The 21,744-nt window shown below is 48.5% G+C and overlaps 1 protein-coding gene across 1 annotated transcript in view; it reads left to right on the forward strand.

Annotated features, from left to right (window-relative positions):
- The window catches only part of MBIP (MAP3K12 binding inhibitory protein 1), an 83,947-nt gene that overhangs the window by 35,995 nt on the left and 26,208 nt on the right, over positions 1-21,744 (forward strand). Inside the window, exons 3-4 of the mRNA XM_063947855.1 lie at positions 2,976-3,041; positions 21,525-21,674. Coding sequence (XP_063803925.1) covers positions 2,976-3,041; positions 21,525-21,674 — 216 coding nt within the window. The remainder of the gene's footprint in view (positions 1-2,975; positions 3,042-21,524; positions 21,675-21,744) is intronic.

Here is a 21,744-nt window from a genome sequence, read left to right on the forward strand (position 1 = left end):
CGTCTTCTGTTCCTGGGAATGTTTCTGAACGCAGACCAGAAAAGAGTTTCTTCCAGTGGAAAAAGCCGAGGAGTTGTCATCTCTAGTCAGAGACATCCTAAAACCAGGACAGGTGTCGGTACATCAATGCACACGAGTCCTGGGAAAAATGGTAGCTTCGTACGAAGCATAATTCCATTCGGAAGACTCCACGCAAGGACGTTCCAGTGGGACTAATGGTCCGGGTCCCATGTACAGATACAACAGCGGATAACCCTGTCAGCAAGAAACAGGGTGTCGCTGCTGTGGTGGCTGCAGAGGGCTCATCTACTAGTGGGCCGCAGATTCGGAATACAGGACTGGGTCCTGGTGACCACGGATGCCAGCCTTCGGGGCTGGGGTGCAGTCACACAGGGAAGAAATTTCCAAGGAGATTTCGCTTCACATAAATATTCTGCAGCTAAGGGCCATTTACAATGCCCTAAGCCAAGCAAGGCCCCTGCTTCAGAACCAGCCGGTACTGATCCAATCAGACGACATCACGGCGGTCGCCCATGTAAACAGACAGGGCGGCACAAGAAGCAGGATGGCGATGGCAGAAGCCACAAGGATTCTCCGATGGGCGACCTACACCCAGGAGAATGGGGACTTCATCCAGAAGTTTTCCAAATGCGGGTAAACCGTTGGGAATGACCACGGGTGGACATGATGGCGTCCCGCCTCAACAAGAAGTTGAAAAGATATTGCGCCATGTCAAGGGACCCTCAGGCGATCGCTGGGGACGCTCTAGTGACACCGTGGGTGTACCAGTCGGTTTATGTGTCTCCTCCTCTACCTTTCATACCCAAGGTACTGAGAATAATAAGAAGGCGAGGAGTGAAAACCATACTCTGGGTTCCGGATTGGCCATGAAGAGCTTGGTACCCGGAACTTCAAGAGATGCTGGCAGAGGACCCTTGGCCTCTGCCGCTCAGACAAGACCTGCTGCAGCAGGGACCCTATCTGTTCCAAGACTTACCGCGGCTGCGTTTGACGGCATGGCGGTAGAACACCGGATCCTAAAGGAAAAGGGTATTCCGAAGGAAGTCATCCCTACCCTGATCATTGCCAGGAAGGATGTCACCGCAAGACATTATCGCCGCGTTTGGCGAAAATTTGTTGCTTGGTGGGAGGCCATGAAGGCCCCGACGCAGGAATTTCAACTATGTCGATTCCTGCACTTCCTGCAAGCAGGGGTGACGTTTGGGCCTCAAATTGGGGTCCATCAAGGGCCAGATTTCGGCTCTGTCGATTTTCTTCCAGAAAGAACTGGCTTCACTGCCTGAAGTTCAGACTTTGGTTAAAGGAGTACTACATATTCAGCCTCCTTTTGTGCCTCCTGTGGCACTTTTTTGGATCTCGACGTGGTGTTGGATTTCCTAAAGTCGCATTGGTTGAGCCACTTAAAACCATGGAGCTAAAGTATCTCGCGTGGAAAGTGGTCATGCTGTTGGCCTTGGCCAGGCGTGTGTCAGAATTGGCGGCTTTGTCATGTAAAAGGCCTTATCTGATTTTCTGTATGGATAGGGCAGAGTTGAGGACTCGTCCTCATTTTCTCCCGAAGGTGGTCTCAGGTTTTCACTTGAACCAACCTATTGTGGTGCCTGCGGCTACTGGGGACTTGGAGGATTCCAAGTTGCTGGACGTAGTCAGGGCCCTGAAAATTGTATTTTTCCAGGACGGCTGGAGTCAGGAAAACTGACTCGCTGTTTATCCTGATGGCACCCAACCAGCTGGGTGCTCCTGCTTCTAAGCAGTCTATTGCGCGCTGGATTTGTAGCACTATTCAGCTGGCGCATTCTGCGGTAGGATTACCGCAGCCTAAATCAATAAAAGCCCATTCCACAAGGACGGTGGGCTCATCTTGGGCGGCTGCCCGAGGGGTCTCGGCTTTACAATTTTGCCGAGCAGCTACTTGGTCAGGGGCAAACACGTTTGCAAAATTCTACGAATTTGATACCCTGGCTGAGGAGGACCTGGAGTTCTCTCATTCGGTGCTGCAGAGTCATCCGCACTCTCCCGCCCGTTTGGGAGCTTTGGTATAATCCCCATGGTCCTTACGGAGTTCCCAGCATCCACTAGGACGTCAGAGAAAATAAGAATTTACTTACCGATAATTCTATTTCTCGTAGTCCGTAGTGGATGCTGGGCGCCCATCCCAAGTGCGGATTGTCTGCAATACTTGTACATAGTTATTGTTAACTAATCGGGTTCTTGTTGTGAGCCATCTATTCAGAGGCTCCTCTGTTATCATGCTGTTAACTGGGTTTCATATCACAAGTTGTACGGTGTGATTGGTGTGGCTGGTATGAGTCTTACCCGGGATTCAAAATCCTTCCTTATTGTGTACGCTCGTCCGGGCACCGTATTCTAACTGAGGCTTGGAGGAGGGTCATAGGGGGAGGAGCCAGTGCACACCAGATAGTCCTAAAGCTTTCTTTAGATGTGCCCAGTCTCCTGCGGAGCCGCTATTCCCCATGGTCCTTACAGAGTTCCCAGCATCCACTACGGACTACGAGAAATAGAATTATCGGTAAGTAAATTCTTATTTTTGTAATTTTTCTTAGACTACATATATACTATCCATATACCAAGTTTTATAAAAAAAATCTGAGCTGGGGAAGTAAACCAGTGTGTTGATTTGACACTGAATGACCCGCAATTGAAAATAAAAATATTTTTAAAACTTCTAAAAGGTGAAAAAATAGGTATAAGAAATTAAATTACTAAAACTTTTTTTTTCATAGTTTCAAGTACATATAAAAAAACAACATAACACTGTATATAGTATAGTAGGACAGTGCTGTTTTTTATTAATGTTAGTTAACAGTGTTGCACTTCATACAAAATGTGATTCCAGCCATCCTTTTATGTGAATTGGCATTAAATCGGTTTTAAACCTTTCTTGAATTCCTGTATTTTGGCAGCATTTCGTAAATGAAGCTTCTTTCTTGCAGAGAATAGTTGTGCCAGAACAGATGCCGTTTTCACTCCATTTCCTGGATTCAAGAGCCACATAAAAGGTGATTTTGTATTAACAAGTATCTGCTCTGAAGTCATATATGCAACAGTTCTGATTTAGGTAGTGCAGTGGTTTCCAAACTCAGTCGTCAGGACTTCAAACAATTCATGTGTTCCAGGTCACTCAGCAGGTGCACTGGTCATTAGTCACTTACACAGATGAAGGTAATTAGTTCACTTGTGTTATACTTTGATTTTATAAGGAGACCTGGGAAACATGCAGTTTGGGATCCTGAGGACCAAGTTTTGAGAACCTACGGTTTAAGCTGGGCATACACTATACAATTATCTGGCAGATCAAATGCCAGATCTGTCTGGTCAGAATGAAAATCCAGTAATGGATGAAAGCATTTTAAAATATAAAGTAATACCGCTCTATGTATATTTAGAAGTATGTTAGCTGCTCCGAAACAATAATAAACAATTCAATATATAAGGAAAAGAGCGCTTGTAATATGTAATGCTTATTTATGAATGCTCATACCTGTGAGAATTTTTTGGTTAGTATAATGTAAACAGCTCTTTTCTGAAAAGTTTTAAAGAGCTAGAGTATAGTTGTTGTTTTTTTGCACAAGGGGTTCCGATGGTCTGTGTTATATAGTATTTGCGGTTGCAAGACTTCACTTTCCCCACCTGTATTGCCAGCTTCAGCGGCTTTTGATTCTCTCCAGCATGAGCTGCTGCAACGCCGGCTTTTGATGTTTTCCGGCTGGTTCCCCCATGCGGCTTCAGGGAGCCCTGATGTGATCGTCATTTTCGTCTCTCTGTACTCAGTCTCTCTGTACTCAGTCTCTCCAACGCGTTTCGTGCTGGGGCACCCTTTGTCAAGGATGTTGATTGTTAAAACTGGTCTCTTTATTCTTAAAGTATTCTAACTGTCCGGTTATAGCTCCAAGTTCCTGTTTGTACCTGTGTCTGTTCCCTGTCCTAGGGTTGTTTCTGATACCTGTGCAATTGGTGCTATTACATTACTGGTGATCCCCAGTCCAGTTAGAATCCTGTGTACCCTGTCCTGCCAGAATCCTGTGTTCATTACCTTTCACTTGAGTTCCTGCTTGTGCATGTGAGATCTAGCCTGGAAGTACTTTCAGACAGCTCCAGCTTACCTTACCCGGTCTTGCTTTATCCTTCCTTGCCTAGAATCCAGGGGTCTCCTTTAGCTAAAAGGCACCAGGACCAGATAACGCGGGTAGGTAAGCACAGCGGAGCAAGGGAAACTGAGTGAACTGGAACATCTCATCAACTTAGTTGGGAAACCAACTGAGAACCACCCACTCCATAACAGCGGCTTACTCAGCTTGGACCCAGTTCACGACAAGACCCATCTGTACAGTCAGCTGCTCCAGGCTTATAAATGGTCAAACAAGGACAGCGTTCGCTCATAGGGTTTTACATTTCCTGTGTTAATGAAGAAATAAGATTTTTTTTTTTTTAAGAATAAAGAGACCAGTTTTAACAATCCACATCCTTGACAAAGGGTGCCGCAGCCTGAAACGCGTTGGAGAGACTGAGTACAGAAAGGCAAAAGTGACGATCACATCAGTGCTCCCTGAAGTCGCAAGCCGCACTGGGGAACGAGCCGGAAAACATCAAAAGCTGCTAAAGCCGGCGTTGCAGCCGCTCATGCTAGAGAGAATCAAAGGCCGCTGAAGCTGGCAATACAGGTAGGGAAGGCAGAGACAGTGAAGTCTTGCTGCCGCAAATAATATATAACCGGGACCATCGGAAACCCCTGTTGCAAAAAAAGCTGTACTCTATCGCCTGTTTACATTATACTAACAAAACATTTTTTCCACAGGTATGATCGTTCATAAATAAGCATTACATATTACACGCGCTCCTTTCCTTATATATTGAATGGATGAAAGCAAATGACAATTGACCATTTGTTCCCAAACACTGGAATATGGACAACCTGTGTTTGTAAAAATTGATTAAATCACATATTTAACCAATTTGGCTGAATGACCACTTTTGTCAATTTTCCAGTGTTTGGGCACAAATTGTCATTTGCTCTCATCCATTACCGGATTTTCATTCTGACCAGGCAGATCTGGTGGATGATCTGCCAGATAATTATATAGTGTATGTCCAGCTTCAGTGTCATTGTCTGTCTGTATTTCAGTGATTAAATAGAATTTAAGATTTTATTATCTTTCAATAACTTGTAGTTGAATTTTTATTAAAAAAATATATAAATCTACTACATGCACGTTGAGAGGATAAAAACATCATACTTTGTGGATCTTCCAAATTTAAGACCATCTTGCTTATGGAAATAGATTCTGCTGAAAACTGGCTTTATCATATGTGGCTTTTTTTGTTTTAAATTCTTTGGGGGAAAAAATGTATATTTGTTGCCTAAATTCAGTAAGATTTACCGGCGGCCGGGATGCAGATGTCAATATACCGACAGTGGCATCCCGGCCGCCAGTATCCCGGCAGCGGGGCGAGCAAAGAGTCACCTTGCGGGCATGCTGCACTTGCCACTGGATCTATTCCCTCTCTTTGGGTGTCGTGGACACCCACGAGTGGGAATAGTCCTGTAGTGCCGGGATTCCGGTGTCTGTGTCCTGATTGCCGGGATCCCGACAGCCGGCAAATTAAATGGATACCTGTAGCTTTAAGATCCATACACACTGAGCGATTTTGACTATGAGCGATTTTTGTCTGAGCGATTCCCCTTGAACTGGCAGTAGGTGACTTTGACTATCTTTACCAGCGATTTTGACTTAGGGGTATATTCAATAAGAGTCGGGTCCATTCTGACAAGCAGTTGTTGGAATGGACCCGACAACCCCTATTCAAAGAGAGGCCAAATCCGACAGTCCGATTTGGCCGTTCCCTGTGTCTTGTCCTGCCGGGTGCACTGACAGCAGCGGCGGGGGGGAACAGTGTGGCAGCCGGCGGGGGAGCTGAGATTGGCGGCCGGAGCTGGCAGCGGGGGTGATGTCTGCGGCGGCGGGGGAGGCACTGCAGAGAGAGAGATGCCTGGCCGGGGGATGGCCGTCAAGGTACCTCTCATCTCCGCTCCCCGTAGCCCGCCGGACCGCTCCCCGTCTTCTCACCTCAATCCTACTTATCTTCAAGTCAGGTTGAGTTTGTCTGAAAGGGGGCAAAAACCTGTCTGATTTGGCCCCGTTTCCGACAGCAGCAGGCGGATCGGCTGGTATTCCGCCGATCCACCTGCTTTCTGACAGCATTCTGACAAGTCGGAAAAAATTTGCACGTATTGAATAGGTCGGAACACCTTCCGACCTATTCCAGTCGGAAACTGCCGTCTTTCCGACAAGACGGCAGTTTCAGACTCCTATTGAATACACCCCTAAGTGTGCAAGCGATTTTGGCTATGGGCGATTTTGATTAACTCATTTAAATAGGCGGATGCTTTTACTTTTCCAGCGACAGTCAAAATTGACTTGCCTGCACAGTCTGTTTTTCCTAGCGATAGCGACATGGCGGGGGACGCGCATCGCTATCGCTCGCTGTGTACACACGGAGCGATATGCACTAACTTTCTTAGCGATTTTGACTATATAGTCAAAATCGTTGAGCCATATCGCTCCGTGTGTACACACCTTAAGATCTGTCGGACTATGGGTTTGAATTCTATAACATCTCTGTATGAGTGGAGTTTGTATGTTTCAACCGTGTATGTGTGGCTTATGGGTGCTCTGGTTTTCTTCCACAGTCCAAACATACTGGTGAATTGGATTTTAATGTGCGCATGTGTTAGGGAATTTAGACTGTAAGTGGGGCATGGACTAAGGTGAATGATTACATATTCCTTTTCCAGCATTGAGTAATTAAATTCTTTGTAATAAATCAATAAATATGTTTGAGTACTATTTCTTGGCAGATGAATTGACACAAATCCACAACATCCACTCATGATCTCATCACAGAGCATGGTCCTAATATAATTGTTACATTATAAATGCTCATCCTTAATGCTTTTAATATTGTAATTGGATAGCAACTTTTACTGCGAAGTGCTTTGTTCAATATATATATAAAAAAAAAAAAAAAGCTGTACCGTTATTGTATGCAACATTTGGGGGGAGATGTATTATATGGGCTACATGAGCCGTTATGTGATAGGACCTGCTTTGCCCTTTTAGCGCAGCGAAGCAGGTTCCTGTAATGGCAGAACATATGAATGCCTACTTTGCCCAAGAGGAAGAGTTACGTTACCTGTCGTCTGACGTGCTCCCTCCCTCTTCTGCTGCTCTGACCGGCGCTTGCATAGATAGCACACGTGCCAGTCAGCAATCCCTCAGCGGCAGCCATTGTCGCATTGAGGAAAAAAAACTGTTTTATGTATGCACAATACTTGGCTGTTGGCTGCGACAGCCAGGAACAGTGTGCGCCGGGTAATGATAGGGTTGCAAGTAATGAATCTGCAACCCAGGTATTACAGAACTCTATGGCAGTATGACCCGATTCTGGTACCTAAGGACGCTCCGCTATATACCGCCACAAACGTTCGCTTGTTCATGTCATGCAAGATGACACGGATACCGATTCTGACACCACAGACTGTAATGGGGATGTGTTGTGGGGGTCTGCCTCTCTTGCAAAGAGGGTGCAATTGCTGATAGAGGCTATCTGGGATGTGTTGAATATTAATGATACCACACCTGAGCAGGTTGAGGAGGCTTTTTTCACTGAAAAAAAGAAAGCCACGCTAACCTTCCCTGCGTCAAAGGAATTAAATGCTATATTTGAGAAAGCATGGGAAAACTCTGAGAGAAAATTCCTGATCCCTATAAGGGTCCAGGTGGCGTTCCCTTTCCCTGAGGAGGATAGAAAAAATGGGAAAACCCGCCAATTGTTGACGCATCTGTGTCCAGACTCTCAAAAAAGGTGTTTTTACCTGTTCCAGGATCTACCGCCTTAAAGGAGCCGGCTCATTGTAAAATTGATAATACACTTAAATCAATGTACACCGCTTTGAGGGCCATATTACGTCCCACTATTGCTAGTGCATGGCTTGCAAAAGCTATAGGAAAGTGGTCAGGCACGTTACTTGAGAATTTGGATAAGATGGGTAAGGGTGATGTTGAATTGTTTTTGCGTAACATTCACGATTCAGCAGGTTTTATGGTAGAATCCATGAAAGACCTGGGTTCCATGGCTGCGAGGATCTCTTCCATGTCTGTTTCAGCTCGTCGTGGACTGTGGCTGCGCCAGTGGTCGGCCAACGCGGAATCCAGGAAAAGTGGAGTCCCCCCTACCCTACACAGGTCAGGCTCTCTTTGTGGAAGCTTTGGATGCGTGGATATCCACGGCTACAGCGGGTAAGTCTGCGTTCCTTCCCCCAGCTGCACCTGCTCCGAAGAAATCCTTCTCTTCATCAGCATCACAGTCCTTTCGGCTGTTTCTAGTCCCGAAACCGAATGGGTCCTCCCGGCCCATTCTCAACCTCAAGGCATTGAACAGGTTTGTGAAAGTTTCCAAGTTCCGTATGGAAACCCTTCGCTCTATAGTTCTGGCCTTGGAACCTGGGGACTACATGGTCTCCCTGGACATACAGGATGCTTACCTGCATATTCCTATAGCAGCGTCACATCAGCAATACCTGAGGTTTGCGATTGGCAACCTCCATTACCAGTTTCGTGCGTTACCTTTTGGTTTAACTACGGCTCCGCGAGTCTTCACCAAAGTTATGGCGGTGATGACGATGGTACTCTGCCGTCAAGGGGTCAGGATACTGCCGTATCTGGACGACTTGTTAATCCTGGCAAATTCCCAAGAAATTCTCCTACGTCATCTGGATATGTCATCTGGATATGACTGTCTGGTTTCTACAAGCCCACGGGTGGCTCATCAACTGGAAGAAATCCTCCCTGGTCCTTGCTCAGAGCATGGTGCACCTAGGAGCGCTTTTGGACACTCAAAATCAGCGGTTGTTCTTGTCTCAGGAGAAAGTCCTGAAGCCTCAGGAGAGGATTCGTTGCTTCCTTTCTCGTCCGCAAGTATCGATACATTCGGCAATGCAGGTGCTGGGCCTCATGGTATCAGCATTCGACATGGTGGAGTATGCTCAATTTCATTCTCGCCCCTCCAGAGGCCGATTGTAGCCAAGTGGGATGGCCTGCCTCACCGGATCAGGTCTCACAAGATCTTACTGACTCCGGAGGTCCGTCTGTCGCTGCACCGGTGGCTCCAGGACCAACAATTGTGCAGGGGCCGTCCCTTCTGGATATCCGAATGGGTCCTGTTGACGACAGATGCCAGTCTCAGAGGTTGGGGAGCGGTGATGGAGCAACACTCCCTTCAGGGTCGGTGGACCAAGGAGGAATCTCTCCTCTCGATCAACATACTGGAATTGCGGGCGGTCTTCAATGCGTTGAACCTGGCCCAGCATTTGATTCAGAACCGTCCTGTTCAAGTACAGTCGGACAACGCCACCACAGTGGCTTACATAAATCATCAAGGCGGCACTCGAAGCCGTTTGGCAATGAAGGAAGTCTCACGGATTCTACATTGGGCGGAACGCCATCTACCGGCCATATCGGCAGTATTCATTCCGGGAGTCCTGAATTGGGAAGCAGACTTTCTCAGTCGTCAGGACGTACACGCCGGAGAGTGGGGCCTCCATCCAGAAGTGTTTCAACTCCTAGTGGAAAAGTGGGGCCTTCCAGACGTAGATCTGATGGCGTCTCGACACAATCACAAGGTTCCGGTCTTCGGAACAAGGACGAGGCATCCTCAAGCAGCATTCGTGGATGCGCTGGCGGTGACGTGGAGGTTTCGACTGCCGTACGTGTTCCCTCCGGTGTCACTCCTGCCCAGGATAATTCGGAAGTTCAAGCAAGAAAGAGGAATTCTGCTTCTCATAGCTCCAGCGTGGCCCAGACGGCACTGGTTCTCAGACCTGCAGGGCCTTTCGTCAGAGCGTCCAATTCTACTTCCGCAACGCCCAGACCTCCTCGTTGAGGGCCCCTGTGTCTACCAGGACCTAGCCCGGCTGTCTTTGACGGCGTGGCTCTTGAAGCTTCCGTCTTAAGGGCTAAAGGGTTTTCTGAGGCGGACATTCAAACTATGTTGCGGGCCCGGAAACCGGCTTCTGCTCGGATTTACTATAGGGTCTGGCATTCTTACTTTGTTTGGTGCGCATCTAACGATTATGACGCTTCCAAGTTTAGTACAGCCAAGTCGTTGGCCTTTCTTCAGCAGGGCCTGGACTTTGGCCTGCGTCTGGCCTCCCTCAAGGTTCAAATTTCTGCCTTGTCGGTGTGGTTTCAGAGAAAGATTGCGAACTTACCTGATGTGCATACCTTTACTCAGGGTGTGTTGCGTATCCAACCTCCTTATGTCCCGCCTGTGACTCCTTGGGACTTGTCTGTGGTTTTGGAGGCGTTACAAGAGTCTCCGTTTGTGGTGCGACCCTTGAACAATTGTGCAAGGCGGCTACGTGGTCTTCAGTGAACACGTTCATAAGGTTCTATGCCTTCGATACTGCCGCTTCCCAGGATGCTTCCTTTGGACGCCGGGTTCTTGTGCCCGCTACAGTGCGTCCCCTCCCATAAGGAACTGCTTTAGGACATCCCCTGTCTTTTCTTGTGGAGCCCAGTGTACCCCGCAGCAGAAAACGAGTTTTATGGTAAGAACTTACCTTTGTTGAAACTCTTTCTGCGAGGTACACTGGGCTCCACAAGGCGCCCACCCTGACGCACTTAGCTTCTTTGGGTTGGTATGGCATTAGCCGCTGACACTTCTCCTTTCGTGAGAATGTGGTGTATGTGGCTAGTAACCGTTGACGTCTCTTTTCCTGCTACTGCATTGAGCTGGTTAACTAAAAACTGAGCTCCTGTGCAGGGAGGCGGGGTTATAGAGGAGGCGGCGCTATGCATTCTGGGAACATTCAAAGCTTTTGAGCCTGTTGGTGCCTCGGATCAAGATCCTACTCTACACCCCTTTGTCTTTCCTTGTGGAGCCCAGTGTACCTCACAGAAAGAGTTTTAACAAAGTCCTCCGCATGGCAGTGGACCTGAAGGTGGGGCCAGTTGGAGCGAGACTCGGACAGTTCAGTCACGTCTGGTTATTGTCCGGCCTGGATCCCTGGGTGATAGATATTGTGTCCCAGGGATACAGGCTAGAATTTCAGAATCTCCCCCCTCACCGATTTTTCAAATCAGGCTTGTCAGTTCTACTGGCAGACAGAACTGTCCTACAAGAGGCTGTCCAGAAGTTGGTGGAGGCACAGGTCATTGTGCCAGTTCCTCCTCATTTGCAAACCACAGGTTACTATTCGAAGCTTTTCGTCGTACCGAAACCGGATGGTTCGGTCAGGCCCATTTTGAACCTAAAATCACTAAACCCCTTTCTAAAGAAGTTAAAGTTCAAAATGGAGTCTCTCCGGGCGGTGATATCAGGTTTGGAAGAGGGGGAATTCCTGGTATCCCTGGATATCAAGGATGCGTACCTCCACATTCCGATTTGGCTGCCGCATCACGCTTATCTCCATTTCGCATTACTGGACTATCATTTCCAGTTCCAGGCCCTGCCATTCGGCCTCTCAACTGCACCGAGGGTGTTCACCAAGGTGATGGCAGAGATGATGATGATTCTCCTCCGCAAACAAGGGGTGAACATCATTCCATATCTGGACGATCTGCTGATAATGGCATCGTCCAAGGAGAAGCTGTTGCAGTCCACTGTTCTCACAACCCACCTACTCAGACTCCACGGATGGATTCTGAACCTTCCAAAATCACATTTGGAACCAACCCAGAGGTTGTCTTTTCTGGGGATGATCCTTGACACAGAAGTGCAGAAGTTTCTTCCGCAGGAAAAGGCGTTTGTATCGCAAACAATGGTCCGGGATGTCCTGAAGCCAGCCCGGGTGTCGGTTCATCAATGCATTCGCCTTTTGGGAAAGATGGTGGCCTCTTACGAGGCTCTCCAGTACGGGAGGTTCCATGTTCGGGCCTTCCAACTGGATCTCCTGGTCAGGATCTCATCTCCACATGCACCAGAGAATTTGTCTGTCGCCAAATGCCAGGATTTCACTCCTCTGGTGGCTCCAATTGCATCACCTTCTGGAGGGCCGCAGGTTCGGGATTCAGGAATTGGGTCCTTCTAACCACGGATGCTAGCCTTCGGAGCTGGGGCGCAGTCACTCAAGGGTAAACCTTCCAAGGAAGGTGGTCAAGTCTGGAAGCCGGCCTGCCGATCAACCTCCTGGAACTAAGAGCCGTCTACAACGGTCTTCTTCAGGCGGCCCATCTTCTAAGAGATCGGGCCATTTAAGTACAGTCTGACAATGTAACGACGGTGGCTTACATAAACCGACAGGGCGGAACGAAGAGCAGAGCTGCAATGTCAGAGGTGACGAAAATCATCCTCTGGGCAGAAAGACACGCGTTGGCGCTCTCAGCAATCTTCATTCCGGGAGTGGACAAATGGGAAGCAGACTTCCTCAGCTGACACGATCTCCATCCAGGGGAGTTGGGTCTCCATCCGGAGGTGTTCAAGGAAATAACAGACCTTTAGGGGTTACCCCAAATAGATATGATGGCCTCTCGTCTCAACAAGAAGCTTCGACGCTATTGTTCCAGGTCGAGGGACCCACAAGCAGTGGCAGTGGACGCCCTGGTGTCTACGTGGGTGTTTCAGTCGGTGTAAGTGTTTCCACCACTTCCACTCATTCCAAGAGTTCTAAAGCTCGTAAGGAGAACAAGAGTTCAAGCGATCCTCATTGCTCCAGACTGGCCAAGGCGGGCTTGGTACGCGGACCTTCTGAATCTCTTGCAGGAAGAGCCGAGGCCTCTTCCTCTTCGGGAGGTCCTGCTGCATCAGGGGCCGTTTGCCTATCAAGACTTACCGCGTCTATGTTTGACGGCATGGAAGTTGAGCGCCTGACACTAGCTCGGAAGGACATTCCGAAGAAGGTCATTCCTACCCTGATACAGCCTAAGAAAGGGGTAACGTCAAAGCATTACCATCGTATTTGGAAGAAATATGTCTCTTGGTGTGAGTCCAAGAAGTTTCCTACGGTGGAGTTTCAACTGGGACGTTTCCTCCTTTTCCTGCATGCAGGTGTGGATATGGGCCTGAGGTTGGGATCTGTGAAGGTCCAGATTTCGTCCCTGTCCATTTTCTTCCAGAAATAATTGGCTGCCCTCCCTGAGGTTCAGACCTTTTTGAAGGGAGTTCTGCACATTCAACCTCACTTTGTACCGCCTACGGCGCCTTGGGACCTTAACGTGGTGTTGCCGTTCCTCCAGTCGGACTGGTTTGAGCCTCTACAGGAGGTTGAAGTCAAATTTCTTACATGGAAGGCTGTCACGTTGTTGGCCTTAGCTTCTGCTAGAATGTCAGAATTGTCCTGTAAAAGCCCTTACTTGATATTCCATGAAGATAGAGCCGAGCTCCGGACACGTCAACAGTTTCTTCCAAAGGTTGTGTTGGCGTTTCATATCAACCAACCTATTGTGGTGCCAGTGGCTACTGACTCCTCAATTTCGTCAATGTCCTTGGATGTTGTGAGTGCTTTGAAAATCTATGTGAAGAGGACTGCTCATCACAGGAAATCGGACTCTTTGTTTGTCCTGTATGATCCCAAGAAAATTGGGTGTCCTGCTTCAAAGCAGACTATATATCTCGCTGGATTAGGTTCACTATCCAGCACGCTTATTCTACGGCAGGATTGCCGTGCCCAAAATCTGTTAAGGCCCACTCTACTCGTAAGGTGGGGTCTTCCTGGGCGGCTGCCCAGGGTGTCTCTGCGTTACAACTTTGCAGAGCGCCAACTTGGTCTGGGTCGAACACGTTTGCTAAGTTCTACAAGTTCGATACTTTGACTGAACTTCAGATCATCAGAGGCCAATCAGTTTTGCGGGAGCCTCAGCGCTCTCCCTCCCGTTCTGGGAGCTTTGGTAGATCCCCATGGTACTAATGTGGACCCCAGCATCCTCTAGGACGTAAAAGAAAATAGGATTTTGATTACCTACCGGTAAATCCTTTTCTCTAACGTCCTTGAGGATGCTGGGACTCCATAAGTACTATGGGGAATAGACGGGCTCCGCAGGAGATAGAGCACTCCTCCAGACCTCAGTTTTACACTGTGCCCAGAGCAGGATGGGTGCACTGCAGAGAGCTCTCCTGAGTTCTCTGCCTAGAAGCATTTTTGTTTGGATTTTTTTCTACTTTTTTACAGGGAGCACTGCTGGCAACAGGCTCCCTGCATCGAGGGACTGAGGAGAGAGGGGCAGACCTTCTTGTCTAAGATAGGCTCTGCTTCCTCGGCTACTGGACACCATTAGCTCCAGAGGGGGTGAACACAGGTTCTTACTGGGCGTCCACCCCCAGAGCCGCGCCGCCGTTCTCCTCACAGAGCCAGAAGAACCGAAGTCAGAAGACGTCAGGCGGCAGAAGCCTTCTGCTTCACTGAGGTAACGCACAGCACTGCAGCTGTGCGTCATTGCTCCCATACACCTCACATACTCTGGTCACCTCTATTATGGCAAAAGACAATATACATGTACAGGTGGGCACTGTACATGTATATAGAAGAGCCCCCGCCATTTTTTAGTAAGTTTGAGCGGGACAGAAGCCCGCCGCCGAGGGGGCGGGGCTTCTCCCTCAGCACTCACCAGCGCCATTTTCTCTCCACAGCACCGCTGAGAGGAAGCTCCCCGGACTCTCCCCTGCTTACACACGGTGAAGGGGTGTTTAAAAGAGAGGAGCACATAATTGGCGGATAACATATTATACAGCGCGGCTGGGGGAAAAACATTTTGTGTTGGTCTCCAGGGTCATTGCGCTGGGGTGTGTGCTGGCATACTCTCTCTCTGTCTCTCCAAAGGGCCTTGAAGGGGATACTGTCTTCAGAAAAGAGGTTCCCTGTGTGTGTGAAGTGTGTCGGTACGCGTGTGTCGACATGTTTGACGAGGAAGGCTCGCTTAATGTGGAGGGGGAGTGCTTGAATGTCATGTCGCCGTCGGCAACGCCGACACCGGAATGGGTGGATATGCTGAATGTCTTGAATGCAAATGTCAATCTATTGCATTAAAGGTTAGACAAGGCTGAAGCTAGGGATCAGTCAGGTAGCCAGTCCATGCATGTCCCTGTGGCGCCAGGCCCTTTGAGGTCTCAGAAGCGCACCATATCCCAGATCGATTACACAGATACCGACACGGATACTGACTCTAGTGTCGATTATGAAGATGCAAAAGGTATTCGGTACATGATTATTGCCATTAAAGAGGTTTTACATATTACTGAGGAACCCCCTGTTCCTGACACGAGGGTACACACGTATAAAGGGAAAAAGCCTGAGGTCACCTTTCCGTCCTCATTTGAACTGAGTGAATTGTGCGAAAAGGCTTGGGAATCTCCGGATAGGAGACCACAAGTTCCCAAAAGGATTCTTATGGCGTATCCTTTTCCACAAACGGATAGGATACGATGGAAATCTTCGCCTAAAGTAGACAAGGCGCTGACACGCTTGTCCAAAAAGGTGGCACTGCCTTCTCAGGATACTGCTTCCCTCAAGGATCCTGCTGATCGCAGGCAGGAAATTACCATGAAGCACATTTACACTCATTCAGGTACTATTGCTAGACCGGCTATGGCGTCGGCCTGGGTTTGTAGTGCGTTTGTGGCATGGGCAGATTCCTTATCTACGGAGATTGACACCTTAGATAGGGATGCCATTCAAATGACCATATAGCATATCAGAGATGCTGCCTTGTATATGAGAGATGCTCAGAGAGACATTTGTTTATTAAGCTCCAGAATAAATGCTATGTCTATTTCTGCTAGGCGGCTCTTGTGGAACCGACAGTGGACGGGAGACGCCGATTCAAAGCGGCATATGGAGTCCTTGCCTTACAAAGGGGAGGAGTTGTTTGGAGACGGCCTCTCGGACCTTGTCTCTACTGCTACGGCTGGTAAGTCGAATTTCTTACCTTATGTCCCCCCGCAGCATACAAAAAAGGCACCTCATTATCAAATGCAGTCCTTTCGTTCCAGTAAAAACAAAAAGGTACGGGGATCGTCCTTTGTTGCCAGAGGGAAAGGCAGGGGAAAGAAGCTGCACACAGCTAGTTCCCAAGAGCAGAAGTCCTCCCCTGCGTCTGCAAAGTCCACCGCATGACGCTGGGGCTTCCCGGGGGGAGGCAGATCTAGTGGGGGCTCGTCTTCGGGTTTTCAGCCACGTCTGGGTTCACTCGCAGGTGGATCCCTGGGCATTAGAGATTGTTTCTCAAGGATACAGGCTGGAATTCGAAGACTTTCCTCCTCGCCGGTTTTTCAAATCGGCTCTGCCGGCTTCCCCGTCAGAGAGGGAGCTAGTGGTGGCAGCAATCCAAAAATTGTATATTCAACAGGTGATTGTCACAGTTCCTCATCTCCAGCAAGGAGAGGGATATTACTCAACCCTGTTTGTGGTCCCGAAACCGGACGGTTGGGTCAGACCCATTTTAAACCTAAAATCCCTGAACCTGTACTTGAAGAGGTTCAAGTTCAAAATGGAATCACTCAGGGCGGTCATCGCCGGCCTGGAGGGGGGGGATTGGATGGTATCCCTGGACATAAAGGATGCTTACCTTCTTGTTCCGGTATTTCCCCCTCATCAGGCGTTCCTGAGATTTGCAGTGCAGGACTGTCACTACCAATTTCAGACGTTGCCGTTTGGGCTTTCCACGGCCCCGAGAATTTTCACCAAGGTAATGGCGGAAATGATGGTGCTCCTGCGCAGGCAGGGGGTCACAATTATCCCATACTTGGACGATCTCCTCATAAAGGCGAGATCTCTGGAGAAGTTGCTGGACAGCGTGTCTCTGTCCATGAAGACGTTGCAGTTACACGGCTGGATTCTCAATATACCGAAGTCCCAGCTAGTCCCTACAACTCGTCTGACTTTTTTGGGCCTGATTCTAGACACAGACCAGAAAAAGGTTTTTCTTCCGAACGAAAAGGTTCAGGAGCTCATAGCCCTGGTCAGGAATCTATTAAAACCAAAACCGGTTTCAGTGCATCATTGCACGCGGGTCCTGGGGAAGATGGTGGCTTCATACGAGGCCATCCCTTTCGGCAGGTTCCATGCGAGGACTTTTCAATGGGACCCCTTGGACAAGTGGTCCGGGTCCCATTTACAAATGCATCGAAGGATCACCCTGTCTCCCAGGACCAGGGTATCTCTCCTGTGGTGGCTGCACAGTGCTCACCTACTAGAGGGTCGCAGGTTCGGCATTCAGGACTGGGTCCTGGTGACCACGGACGCAAGCCTCCGAGGCTGGGGAGCAGTCACACTGGGAAGAAATTTCCAAGGTCTCTGGTCAAATCTAGAGACTTGTCTCCACATCAACGTCCTGGAGTTGAGGGCCATATACAACGCCCTGCGTCAAGCGGAGGAATTGCTGCTGGAAAAAACGGTTCTGATTCAGTCAGACAATGTCACGGCAGTGGCTCATATAAACCGCCAAGGCTGAACGAGGAGCAGAGTGGCCATGGCAGAAGCGACCAGGATTCTACGCTGGGCGGAAGGCCATGTAAGCGCGCTATCAGCAGTGTTCATCCCGGGGGTGGACAACTGGTATGCGGACTTCCTCAGCAGGCACGACCTGTATCCGGGAGAGTGGGGACTTCATCAAGAAGTCTTCGCACAGATCACGGGTCGGTGTGGACTGCCTCAAATAGACATGATGGCATCCCGTCTCAACAAAAAGCTAAAACGGTATTGAGCCAGGTAAAGGGGACCCTCAGGCGGTAGCAGTAGACGCTCTGGTGACACCTTGGGTGTTCAGATCGGTCTATGTATTTCCTCCTCTTCCTCTCATACCCAAAGTGTTGAGAATAATAAGAATAAGCAGGGTCAGAACAATCCTCATTGTTCCAGATTGGCCAAGGAGGACTTGGTATCCGGAGCTGCAAGAGTTGCTCACAGAAGATCTGTGGCCTCTTCCTCTAAGGCAGGTCCTGCTGCGGCAGGGGCCCTGTCTGTTCCAAGACTTACCGCGGCTGCGTTTGACGGCATGGCAGTTGAACGCCGGATCCTAGCGGAAAAAGGGATTCCGGAGGAGGTCATGCCTACCCTGATGAAGGCTAGGAAAGACGTGACGTTGAAACATTATCACCGTATATAGCGAAAATATGTTTCTTGGTGTGAGGCCAGAGCTACTCCTACGGAGGAGTTCCATTTGGGCCGTCTACTTCACTTCCTTCAAACAGGAGTGACTTTGGGCCTAAAATTAAGGTCCATAAAGGTCCAAATTTCGGCCTTATCCATTTTCTTTCAAAGAGAACTAGCCTCTCTTCCTGAAGTACAGACTGTTGTGAAGGGTGTGCTGCATATTTAGCCTCCCTTTGTGCCTCCGGTGGCGCCTTGGGATCTTAACGTGGTGTTACGTTTCCTCAAGTCACCTTGGTTTGAACCACTCAAAACTGTGGAGTGGAAAGTGGTCATGTTGTTGGCATTAGCTTCGGCAAGACGTGTTTCAGAATTGGCGGCTTTATCACATAAAAGCCCATACTTGATTTTTCACGTGGATAGGGCAGAGTTGAGGACTCGTCCTCACTTTCTGCCAAAAGTGGTCTCATCTTTTCATGTGAACCAACCTATTGTCGTGCCTGTGGCTACACGGGACTTGGAGGATTCCGAGTCCCTGGATGTGGTCAGGGCTTTGAAGATTTATGTGACCAGAACGGCTAGAATCAGGAAGAATGAAGCTCTGTTTGTTCTGTATGCGGCCAACAAGGTTGGCGCTCCTACTTCAAAGCAGACTATTGCTCGCTGGATCTGTAACACAATTCAGCAGGCACATTCTACGGCAGGTTTGCCATTGCCTAAATCGGTTAAGGCCCATTCCACTAGGAAAGTGGGCTCTTCTTGGGCCGCCGGCATTACAGTTGTGCCGAGCAGCTACTTGGTCTGGGTCTAACAACTTTGCAAAGTTCTATAAGTTTGATACCCTGGCTGAGGAGGACCTCCTGTTTGCTCAATCGGTGCTGCAGAGTCATCCGCACTCTCCCGCCCGTTTGGGAGCTTTGGTATAATCCCCATGGTCCTTACGGATTCCCAGCATCCTCAAGGACGTTAGAGAAAATAAGATTTTACTTACCGGTAAATCTATTTCTCGTAGTCCGTAGAGGATGCTGGGCGCCCGTCCCAAGTGCGGACTTCTTCTGCAAGACTTTTATATAGTTGTTGCTTACATAAGGGTTATGTTATAGTTTATCGGTTGAACCGAGGCTATGATGTTGTTCATACTGTTGACTGGGTAGTGTATCACAAGTTATACGGTGTGATTGGTGTGGCTGGTATGGATCTCGCCCTTAGATTTACAAAAATCCTTCCTCGTACTGTCCATCTCCTCTGGGCACAGTTTCCCTAACTGAGGTCTGGAGGAGGGGCATAGAGGGAGGAGCCAGTGCACACCCAGAGTCCAAAGCTTTCTTAAAGTGCCCTATCTCCTGCAGAGCCCGTCTATTCCCCATGGTCCTTACGGAGTCCCAGCATCCTCTACGGACTACGAGAAATAGATTTACCGGTAAGTAAAATCTTATTTTCTCGTAGTCCGTAGAAGATGCTGGGCGCCTGCCCAGCGCTTCGTTTTCCTGCAACCGTTATCTGGTTCAGTACAACTTTGTTTAGTTATGTACGGCATTGTTACTTGGTAAGTAATGTTTCAGCGCTTCATTATCCTTTAGTGGTTACTTGGTTCAGTACTGCAGTACTGTGTTATTGGTTAAGTACGGTTGTTCAGCTGTTGCTGAGTTTTTCAAGCTAGTTAGCTTGAGATCCTTGTATATGTGAGCTGGTATGAATCTCACCACTATTTGTGTTAAATCCTTCTCTCAAAGATGTCCGTCTCCTCGCGCACAGTTTCTAGACTGAGTCTGGGAGGAGGGGCATAGAGGGAGGAGCCAGCCAACACTCTCACACTCTTAAAGTGCCAATGGCTCCTGGTGGACCGTCTATACCCCATGGTACTAATGTGGACTCCAGCATCCTCTACGGACTACGAGAAAAGGATTTACCGGTAGGTAACCAAAATCCTATTTTCTTCCAGAAACAACTTGCCATGTTGCCGAAAGTACAAACTTTCCTAAAAGGAGTTCTTCATATGCATCCGCCCTTCGTACCTCCCACGGCTCCGTGGGATCTCAGTGTGGTTCTGTCCTTTCTTCAATCGGACTGGTTTGTACTCGTACATAGGGTGGAGTTAAAATTTCTCACCTGGAAGACGGTGATGTTATTAGCATTGGCGTCTGCCAGACATGTCTCTGAATTGGGGGCCTTATCCTATAAGAGCCCTTATTTGATTTTTCATGAAGACAGGGCGAAACTCAGGACCCGACCTCAGTTTTTGCCAAAAGTGGTGTCCGTTTTCCATGTGAATCAACCCATTGTGGTCCCCGGTGTTGTCTGACGCCTCCGTTAGTCCATAGTCCCTAAATGTGGTGAGGGCTCTGAAGATTTATGTCAAACGGACTGCTCATCATTGGAAATCTGAGTCGCTGTTTGTCCTTTATGATGCCACCAAGAATGGTCGTCCGGCTTCTAAGCAATCAATTGCTCGTTGGCTCAGGTTGACCATTCAACAAGTTTATACTCCGGCGACTCTGCCTTTGCCGACGTCTATTCGAACGAGATCTGTGGGCTCTTCCTGGGCAGCTGCCCGGGGTGTCTTGGCCTTACAGTTGTGCCGAGCTGCTACTTGGTCTGGTTCAAACACTTTTGTTAAGTTTTATCGGTTCGACACCTTGGCCAAGGATGACCTTCAGTTTGGTCAGGCGGTGTTACAGGGAACTCGGCACTCTCCCACCCGTTTGGGAGCTTTGGGACTTCCCCATGGCACTAAAGTACAGATCCCAGTATCCACTAGGACGTAAAAGAAAATAGGAATTTAATACCTACTGGTAATTCCTTTTCTCTTAGTCCGTAGTGGATACTGGGCACCTGCCTCAGTGCTTCGATTCCTGCTTACCTGAGTAAGTGTTTGGCTGGCCCGCCGTTGTGGTCCCGTTTTGTTGGGATAGCTTTCCTATCTTGGTTAGGTTGGTGTTGCTATCCCCTGTTTTGGTTAGCGCCCTCCTTGTGGTTATGGTTGTGTGTTTGTTTAGTGCCTCACCGCTGTTGTACCTGTTATTCTTCTCTCGTGGTGTGTCCGTCTCCTCGGGCACAGTTTCTTGGACTGAGTTTTGTAGGAGGGGCATAGAGGGGAGGAGCCAGCACACACACAACACACTAAAGGTTTTAAAGTGCCAGGCTCCAGTGGAACCGCTCTATACCCCCATGGTACTAAAGTACAGATCCCCCGTATCCACTACGGATTACGAGAAAATGAATTACCGGTAGGTATTAAATTCCTATTTTTTATTATTATTATTATTATTATTATTAATTATTTTTATTTTTTTGTTTATTTTTTTTCTTTAGTTACTGCCTAATTTTGCTGTGGAATTGATTTCGGAAGAGAGGAAAAACTGTTTTTCGCACAATGTCACAATAACAATGTCTCTGATTTCAGTCTCCAGGGTTATGAATACTTATGGGCCTCAAACTAGAACCGATGTCTCTGCTTCCAGCTCAAGAGCACATTCTCTGCCATCTGACTGTGGGAACCAGGCAGTGGAAGAGAGGCTGCAGAACATTGAATGTCACCTATCCCTAAAGCCAGGTATGTAAGTTGCTTCAGTATATATTGGCAAAATATCCAAGAGGAGTTTCTACTCACTGTACTCTTGTGT

Source organism: Pseudophryne corroboree, chromosome 12 (assembly GCF_028390025.1).
Source record: "Pseudophryne corroboree isolate aPseCor3 chromosome 12, aPseCor3.hap2, whole genome shotgun sequence".
Lineage (NCBI taxonomy): Eukaryota > Metazoa > Chordata > Amphibia > Anura > Myobatrachidae > Pseudophryne > Pseudophryne corroboree.